The sequence below is a fragment of the Protomyctophum parallelum genome (genome assembly GCF_964188405.1).
Source record: "Protomyctophum parallelum genome assembly, chromosome: 7".
NCBI lineage: Eukaryota > Metazoa > Chordata > Actinopteri > Myctophiformes > Myctophidae > Protomyctophum > Protomyctophum parallelum.
In genome coordinates, this window is record NC_139705.1 from 47,270,586 (window position 1) to 47,280,640 (window position 10,055).

Genomic DNA, 10,055 nt, shown 5'->3' on the forward strand with positions numbered 1-10,055 from the left:
AATTTTCGTTCCACCCAGTTTTGTGGGTCAACCTTTTTGGGCACTTGAGAGGCCTCACTACTTGTGATTCTTATTTTTCGTTGATCTAGCCAAAATTGATTATTCTGGCCCTTGGATTGTACAAGAATTCTCTCCCTCTCACGTTTCCCACATAACACATGTCTTTCAAAAATACAGTTGCAAAGTTGACATTTTTGTTGAGCACATTGCTCGTGACATGTGGGCAGTTTATCAATAACCTCTTTGGTTTGTGGCTGTGCAGTCAACAGATCATGCAAAAGGGTACCAGGTATGTTGGATAGACCAGCCATCTCAGGGGATGTGAGGTGCTGAATGACATCTGCATCTTTCTCAAATGCTGTTGACTTTATTTTCATTTTTTTCCGAGGTCCCTGGTCTGGCCCCCTGATGTTCTCGACTGTATCAGGCATCACATTGTCACACGTGGAACTGTTCCAGACACAAGCCTCATCGGTGCTTGCTGTGCCTGTGAACCCCTGACTGGCAGCATCTTTGATTTTGTACAGTATCCCTGCTGAATGACTGCAGCTCTTCCCTTGGTTGGCCATGCAGTCACAGTTCACATCCACCACTTTGCCATCCCTCCTCTGCAAGGTCAGTTCAACATGATGGTACTGTTTAATGTCCTGTGAGTAGCGAACAGGTCCTTTCAAGAGTATGTGCTCCTCATCTGGTAGCCTGTGGAGTATCTGGCCAACCCATCCGGAGCTCAGGTAATTTTGACCCTCTATCAGGGACCTGTAGTTGGCATTGGGTTGTTCATCACATGCCAGTCGGTGAAGGAAATATTCTTGAATACCTATCATAAAAATAAATAAAAACATTTGTTTTTTTAATAGGATTAATACCACTTATCTGTAATGATTAGGAAATACACAGTCTTAGATCATTAAGATTTGCATTTCATAATTTTTATTATGCAAACAAACAACAAACAGTAAACACAAGTTAACCACCCCAGCATTGGGATAAATACTAACTTAACCGCATGCATGCCATGGTGACTTTCTGGCAAAGAGATGGTGTAGGAAAATAGTCAAAGCTAGTCTAGTCTACTAGACAGTGTAATAATAAGACAGTGGTTTAAGCACTGATTGGCGATTGCCATCAATTAATTACCTTTATCAGTAACTGGAGGCCACTGTCTGACGTCGTCAATCCAGGTACTCATTCTGTTAGTCGCTGGCTGTCACAACCGACCGAGTTAGGTTTTGGTAAACCAAGCAGATAAAGACTGGTATGGTAGCAGCAGCCAAACACCAGCCAGACGCCAAGGGAATCAATTTATGCACCTACAGGGTGTGCACCCAGAGGGTGCCCAATCAAGCCAATCACTGTTATCTGGCCCCTGACTTTGACAAGATACTCCACATGCTACCAAATGATGAGCACAGTTCTGAAAGGACCTGTGTTACTCACAGGACATTATCATGTACCATCATGTTGAAGTAACTTTGCAGAGGAGGGATGGCAAAGTGGTGGATGTGAACTGCGACTGCTAGGCCAACCAACTTAAGGGAAGAGCTGCAGTCATTCAGCAGGGATACTGTACAAAATCAAAGATGCGGCCAGCCACACAGGCACAGCATGCACAGATGACAATGTGACAATGTGAGGCCTGATGCAGTTGACAACATCAGGGGGCCAGACCAGGGACCTCGATGAAAGTAACAGCTTTTGAGACGGATGCAATCCCCTGAGATGGCTGGTCTATCCAAAATACCTGGAACTCTTTTGCATAACGTGTTGACTGCACAGCCACAAAACAAAGCAAATGAAAAACTCACCATGTCATGAGCATGTCATGAGCTCAACACAAATGTAAACTTTGTAATGAAAATAAATGTGATATGTGGGAAACATGAGAGGGAGACAATTGCTGCACAAACAAAGGGCCAGAGTAGTTTATTTGGAGTAAATTAAAGGAAATCTGAATCATCAGTAGCCTCTGAAGTGCCCAAAAAAGAAAATCCACAAAACTGGGTGGAACGAAAATTGAATGGCACCTTTGCTGGTAGCCACTAGGCATGACCAAACATCGGAGCCTTTGACAACAAAGTGGTTTGAAGAGGATACAGGGATACAGGTATTCTAATAAACATTTTACTTATTGTGCATGAGGAGGGAAACTGAGAATTAATAATAATTGTTTATAATTTTTTCCATCTTTCTCTTTCTCAGGGGAATAGGAATCTGGGTAGGCTGAGAAACACCTGGAGAGTAGAGACTCTCCAAGACCTAAAGAACATTGGAATGAGCTGGCAGGAAGCAAAAGCCCAGGCCCAGGAGATTGAGATGGAGAGCTCTGGTGGACGCCCTATGCCCCTCGATGGGGTAAAGAGGATCAAGTCATGTCATGCTCATCTAGGCTTACATCCTCATCCACATCACATTCCTCTTCTTCCTCAATATCAGATGTTTCTTGTTGCTCAGTTTCAGTCTGAATTAACTTGGGTTGCAAATTACATAGCCCAGCACAAATACTCACAATGTCATCAACATGTTTTATACTACCTTGAATGACATAACTGACCATTTTAAAACCTTTGAACCTTCTAATTGCACGCTCTACATGGATTCTGACATTTGCTAGGCGCCGTGTTGCCACAACATCATGCCCAGGAAGTTCTTTGAGGCCGCGAGTAAAAGCTGGGAGAGCCAGAGTCACCCCTGGAGGCAACACATCTGAGATGGTGAACCCACGGTCTGCTAGGATTTGATCACCAGGAATCAGAAGTTCAAGAAGACCACTGTTCTTTGTGATGAAAGTGTCACTGGCCCGTCCACCAAATAGTTTTGATGTGAACATCACATAACCATTGGGGGCAATACAATATAATAATTTGTAAGTGTTATGATGTTTGTAGTTGCTGAATGTTTGGGATCGCTTTCTTAAGTGTTTTGGCCTTTGGACAAATATTTCTGTACAGTCTATTATGCATGTTGCTTTGGGATAATTTTTACTGAAACATGATGGCATTATTCTTCTGAGAGTATCCCTAGGCAACCACGCAATCACATTTTCCCTCATAAACCTAGCAAGTATTGGTCTCCAAAGTGAAAAGATCACACATGCTGAGGTCTTGCTTATTCCAAATCTTTTAGCCAAGTCTGTGAACATCAAACAAAGACGTAGCCTAGTTAAAACGAGTAACAGCTGGTCATGGACTGCTAATCTGGTCATCTTTGGAGGTGGGTGAAAAGCTATGAGGGAATGTAAAAGCTGCCAAAAACTTGCAATACCTATGCCCGTGTGAAACCTTGCATCTTTGTCATCTAGGTCATAGGCTGACAATGATGGTGTAGGATCAGTTTGTGTTGCACGGTTTGTTAACTTTATGGTAGAGTAGCTGTGGTCTGTAATAATTTCTGGACACTGGATTCCAATATCACGCTTCAGAGGCATGACATCAGTTTGTGTTGCACTGTTTGCCCTTGAGTTGATACAGAAGTAATTGTGGTCTGCAATATGTTCCATTCCGATATCACTGGTGTCTTCAGGTCCTGCTCTTAATTCTGTTGTTGTTGATGTTGTTGCGTTTAATTCTGTTGTTGTTGATGTTGTTGCGTTTTGTGTGCTGCTGCTGCTTGATGACCGAAGGCCTCTTCTCTTAGGGGGGGCTCTACCAGATGTCATTCTCCCCTGTGAAAGGAAAAGAAACGATGCACTACAAGTTATTGTTTTATTCAAAATAAACCTAATCTGTTGAACCAAAAACAATCACATCAAACTGTCAATTTGAAGGGGAGAATCAAACGTACATGTTTATATCCTAGTTGCAGAACTGGATACGGGTGTTCTTTTGTTGGCCTCCCATCTGGGAAGTGTACTCCACACACCTAAAGATAGAATAATTAGGATGAATAGTAAATACTGGTAGGCTACCAGATATAACTCATAATGCATTAAAATACTGTCCACTAAATGGTTTCATGTTATGCAATTTAGTTATATTATGCACTTTATGCCTCTATCTTGACTGCAAAAACGCCTTCTCAACTAATAATTTTACCCACCTTGTGATGTGATAAAGATTTATTCTGATTTAGAAAATACTGTCCACTAAATGGTTTCATGTATCATGTTATGCAATTAGTTATATTATGCACTTTATGCCTCTATTTTGACTGCAAAAACGCCTTCTCAACTAATAATTTTACCCACCTTGTGATGTGATAAAGATTTATTCTGATTCAGAAAATACTGTCCACTAAATGGTGGCATAGCCATTTCATAGAGTGGACGTACATTGCTTTGCACCATTTCATAGGGGGTAGACTAGATTGTCAACATTCAGCCACTGTTGTGACTCACTACTTGGGTCTAATTTAGACCCAGATGTTTCCAACTTTCCATGAAGTTTGTTTATGTGTAGAACCCTACCATACAACTGTGTCCTGCAGTATTTGTGTTCATTAGACTGTCATAGTTTGTCCAAATAGCCTAGTATTTAATCACAATAATGTCAAGCCACAGGTGACTTATTTACTAACAATGATGAACTAGTTGAGATAACATTTCACTCCTCAATGGGGGCTGCATGCTAGCATTAATGGTATAACTAACAAAAAGTATCCAAAAGTTACCGTGCTGTTCTTTGTGGGAACAAAGTCCTTTATGTTGATGTTTTTGATCCACATCTGGCGCACGTCATTGTCCTCTGCACGCCCAGGGAATCTGTGCAAACCGTATGGCTTTTGGCATGGACAATCTTCATGATGTAGAGGTTTGTGTTTTTGACATTCAGTTTCTTTCCAGAGTTGGATTTTGCCACTACTGTTGGAGCAGCCATGAACTGCACACGTTCGTCCCGATTTTTTGGGCATCTTTGTAACGTTATAGAGTTATCAATTAGCGTAACGTGAGCCAACGAAAACAAGACACTTTACATTCACTGTAATGAAAGACGTGCTGATCTCCCCCGCAGCTATGGCGGATCCGCCTACAGGAAATACGTAGGCTGCGACCATGAAACCGGTACGGAATCGGTCTATAGTGGCTACTGCAGCATGGGACATTTAAAGCAGTAGTAGCCGCTAAACCTGGAATAAAATGTATACCGTACATTTCTCATTAAATACAATGAGATTGAGCTAACCGTTAAAGGGACATTTCACCGCTGGGGGAGAAATTACAGTCAATCAATGTTAATAGTATTTGTAGTAGATATGTGTAGCACAATCTGAAATTTGCACCCTATATGGCCAGAAAGATAATGTAGTCTGTGTGTTTGACTATAGGGTTTGACTGGATTGCTGAATTCCTACAATGACCATAATGCTTTGCTGCACTGCTCCTCCTTGTGGAGATACTGAGACAACATGTAGTCCAGTCCTCTCAGATGTAGACGTTTCTTCTCCAAGCCTCATAGACTCGTCTCGCCTTAGTGTCTGATTGTCTACCTCTCTGTCTCCTTGGACCCCCCCCCCCCCCCCCCTCGGGGGGGCACACCATCACTGACTGATTGGAGAGCAAAACAAGAATGTCACTCAGACACACTCTTTCAAACTAATCCACTCCAATGTTACACCATTCATTTCCTAGCAGTCCAGAGTAGTCCAGTGGTAGTCACAGTGTCTCAGGAGATAAAAGTGGCCACTTGTTCAATGTTCAATCCCGGCCGGGTCACTCTGACTCTGCAGGTTAGTGTCGAAAGTGTCCTTGAGCAAGACGCTGACTGAACGCAACTGAACCGAAAAGTACATAATTAGATTGTTTCTTAAACTAAATATAGTTTATCACAGTTGAGTTGTAATTTAAAGCTTATGGCTGTGAGCGACATGAGGCGATGGATAGAGATCAAATTCACAACCAAATGGATTTTACAATGAATTTACTTGAAGGTTAGTGTTGTTAAAAATGTTTTCTTGAGAATAGCAGCAGAACACTGTCAAATTGGACAAGGGACACTTCTTCCTCCTTCAAATGAGTTAGCCATGACAGTGGTTCTCAAAGTGGGGTCCTGGGATCCCCCATGGGGTACTTGAGTGGGTTCCAGGGGGTCCCCAGAAAAATGTGCTACCTTGGCTAAATAGCAGGTATACTAAAACCTCACAGCATGTCACTTTGTCCCGAGTGTGTACAAGATTAATTTGAACATTTTTGATAAATCTTGACATTTTGAATATAATATTTTTTCTTCTCTTTTGAGGGGTCCCTGCCACAAAACATTTGCAGGTGGGGGTCCGCGGCCAAATCTATAGGCCTATATCTATGTGGGGGTCCGCGGCAGTTGGCACGAATTATTTAGTCACCAGGCTTTCCATCTTGGCCACCACAAAAGCACTTGAGCCGACATGACACTGACACAATCTAAATGGAACAGAGCCTTGATTGTTATCATTAACAACACCTGAAGGAACATGACAGAAACATGACAATGCATGCTATTCATGATATGTCATGGCCATCATCCACATTCACATCATCATCCACACCCACAACACCAGAGGGAGTTCAACAAACCATGTGCAACCCAGATCCAGCATAAACAAGGGACTAAATTAATTTCGCTCCTATGCCACCAAAATGTGGAACCAACAGTCATTAAGACATGCAAATCCCTTGACTCCTTCAAAACCGCTCTCAAAGGGCACCTACGGACGGCTGCAATTAGAAACTGGCCCCCGTAAAATCTGAATCCCCACCCCTTTCCCCCCCCCCTCACTGTATATGTTTTTTTTCCCTTTTTACCTCCTCTATGAATATTTGGCTATATAGTGTTTATTTGTACATCTCTAAATGTTATGATGAATTGAACATGGTGGTACCTATTGTAAACAAGTGTAATGCTTTATGGTGTCGTCCACAGTTAACAGTTTTGTATTAAGTTGTGCTTGAAATGTACTGTAATTATCCAATCTGTAAAATAAATAATTCAATCGATCAATCACCTCGATCACCTGGCCCAGAGTGTATAGAGTAGCGACACGCTTTGATCTCGCCACAAAGCGGGTGCCTATGGGCTATAGTTCCAAACATTGCTCCTATGGCTGGAACTATCCATAGAGTAATAAAAGGATATAGAGACCGAACCGGAGCATTAGCCCCGCACATGCACCGGAGAAAGAACCCTCGAAAGAAACAAGACAGAAGTAAGTATAAGTTTGTGTTCTCTTCTTACCTGCTTGCTGTGCAGTGCAGGAAAGAGGAGCCTCCTTCTTCACCTCCAATAAGGAACAGTCACAGGAAACTTCACTAGTATCCTCTTCCTCCGCCTCTCCAGGGATGTGTAGTATCCTCTTCCTCTGCATTTCCAGGGATGTCTACAAAGTACATATATGACCAAGCATGTTAGTTTAAACTGTAGATGTCTACAAAGTACATATATGACCAAGCATGTTAGTTTAAACTGTAGATGCCATCTTTACAGGCCTGACGTCGAGAAAAATAAAAGTCTTCTGAAATAATATATATTCAAAGATTTGTGCCGCATTTTCACGATTTTTCAAAAAATAGCAGACCTACAAGCTCGTAGTGCGCGCTATGAGCTTGTAGATCTGCTATTTTTCAATAGCTAAAGCATAACATAATGCTTAAACACCAAAAGAGGTTCCCGCCCAAAATGGGTGAAAGTTTCACCCATTTTGGGCGGGAACCTCTTTTGGTGTGAAACACTTCATTACAGATACTTCCAGCAGGCTATTAGCTCGGCTAAAGAAATACATTTAAAATTAATTTAACCATTTTGAACCTTAGCGTCCCCATTTTGGCGACGCATTGTTACAATGAGTCAACGCTAGTGTCGCCACTCTTACTATATTACTCTAACCTGGCCACAGGGCACCCCCCCATGGACACTGGCCTAGGAACTGATATGCATAGGCATGTTAGGCCAATACAATGTTAATTCAATGTTATTAGCCTAGCATGCCTATGCCTATCAGTTCCTATATCTTGTCAAACCAGCAGCAGCAGCAAATATAGGGCTAAAAGTAGCCTAAATGAAATAGTTTGCTCGTGAGTTGGCTACATTAAGCAACTTTAAAATGTTTACTTGCGGAAGGCTAAATTGTAGCCTCTGGGTTCCACCAGCCTGTTCCGCCGTGGTCTGGAACCCATGCAGGCTATAGCTAACGCCAGGGCTCCACTGGGCGCGTCTGCGGCGCGTCTGCGGCGCGTTTGCGTCGCGTCTCCGTCAGTGTCGGGAATGTGCCCTTTTAATCAATGGAGGGTGGCTCCACTGCCCGCGTTGCGTCGCGTCTCCGTCACCATAAAATTGAACCGGTTCGTTTTTTGACGCACGCACGCGTGACGCAACGCGCCCAGTGGAGCCCTGGCGTTAGTTGGCCAACTGTTTGTTTGTTTGTTTTGTGACGTTAATTTGCTCACCTGTGGGCGTGTGACATAACATTCGAGTTGTCAATCCGCGGGACAGGAGAATGGTCCACACACAGTTTATACAACTACCCGCTTTGTGTTCGAACACACGTGTGCAGTGCAGTGCAGTGCAGTGCATTGTGTTGTGTCGTGCAGTTCCTCACCACAGCACCTGGTGGGCGAGGTTACACACTACCGGCGCCGCCACAATACATCATGCACGCACTGTGCACGCACTGACGTCACACACACACGCACACACACACACACACACACACACACACAGACGTCAGCTCTCTCTCCAAACAGAGTTTTGAGCGGCACAGCTATAGGCGCACAGAATATCATAAGTAATGAATGTCATGTAAAATCCTTTATCAGGACAATAATAGCCTATAGCCTACTTTTGTCTGGACTGGTAGTAACTTTGCTTGACGTGACTGCACTGCACTCACCATCACCACCATACCTCCTGGCTGGCACGAGCTGCATGGGAGTCGAGGACGGACGAAAACAATTTAGTGACAGAATCAAATAAAAACACTACATGTCTTCTATGCCAAAGGTTAATGGAAATAAATATACCGGTACTTTAAGAAAACCACTGGTCCTGTCTGGTCGGTCTCACTCTCACACAGCTGGAATCTGACTGAGGAAAGGATGCCTATACTGTATGCACATCAGCATCGGAGAGGAACAGGCACTGTCAGATCAGTTTTACGCAACTTTTGGGAAATCGAATCCCTTGGAATCCACATGAAAGAAATGCATTCTGAGAAGGAAGACATGGCAGTGTATCCCAAGCCGTGCATATCCACGGCTTGCTGCGCATATCCACTCCCCACTTATCCTTTGTTTTCTTCTATTTTTTTCGTGGGAGGGTGGGTGGGGGCCACATATATGGTCGGTCACGCCTTGTGACATTACACCTCCATATATGTAATATGTTCATGCATCACCTTGTGAGATCACGCCTCATGACACGTCACGCCACCATATATGGCCATCTCCATACAGTATATGAAGATCACGACACTGACCAACCCTGGATAACCATCATCACCTATATCTCCATATATGGAGCTCACCTGTTCTGACTGTTCCATTATGTTGAATTGATCCTTCCCCACCCGTCCTTCCCGTTCTGACATTCCATATGTTGATCTGACCTCATCAAACCCTGTACACTCAAGACACACTCCATATATGGCCAGTACAGAATTCATTCCATATATGTTGATCTGACTGACCCCCCATTCCAAAGCGCCAGCGCTCGCCCAGCAGTCTGCCGTCACCAAGGCAGGTGACTTACTGGAATTAGTGCGTAGATAAGATGGTGTCATGTGTTGGAACCAATATCATAGACCAGTAGTCTTCAACATTTGTCAGGCCAAGGACCCCTTTAATAGCTGAGAGATGAAGCAGGGAACCCCACTACATATATTGTATACAATTGTTGCAGATTAAACCTTTTTATAGATTTGTAAATTCATGTTTTTTGTTTATTTCAGTCAGACATTTGTCACATTTAACCACTTGTCTTAATCACTCAATACGTAGTAAACTTGACCTTTGGCTCTAACTGCCATGCTCTTTTTTCCATCTACATCAAACCTCTTTAACAAAAATAACAGATCTACAAACCCACATGTGAGCTTGTAGATTGGCTATTTTTTACTAAAGGTCTTCTCAGAATAGGGATTCTATAGGGTTC

General features: G+C 43.1%; 1 protein-coding gene across 2 annotated transcripts; it reads left to right on the top strand.

Moving 5' to 3' along the window:
• Positions 1–276: 276 nt before the first annotated feature.
• On the top strand, positions 277–2,710 carry LOC310861024 (uncharacterized protein; the record flags this gene model as incomplete). Of its 2 annotated transcripts, XM_083768278.1 has the most annotated exons (3): positions 1,969–2,107; positions 2,203–2,355; positions 2,615–2,710. In XM_083768278.1, exons 1-3 carry the CDS (start codon positions 2,021–2,023, stop codon positions 2,708–2,710), a joined length of 336 nt encoding a protein of 111 aa, XP_083624404.1. In that variant the 5' UTR covers positions 1,969–2,020. The 2 variants fall into 2 exon arrangements, 1 of the variants encoding a protein (XP_083624404.1); XR_014569451.1 differs by lacking the exons at positions 1,969–2,107; positions 2,615–2,710 and adding an exon at positions 277–615 and having other exon boundaries at positions 2,203–2,338.
• Between the last annotated feature and the right edge of the window lie 7,345 nt (positions 2,711–10,055).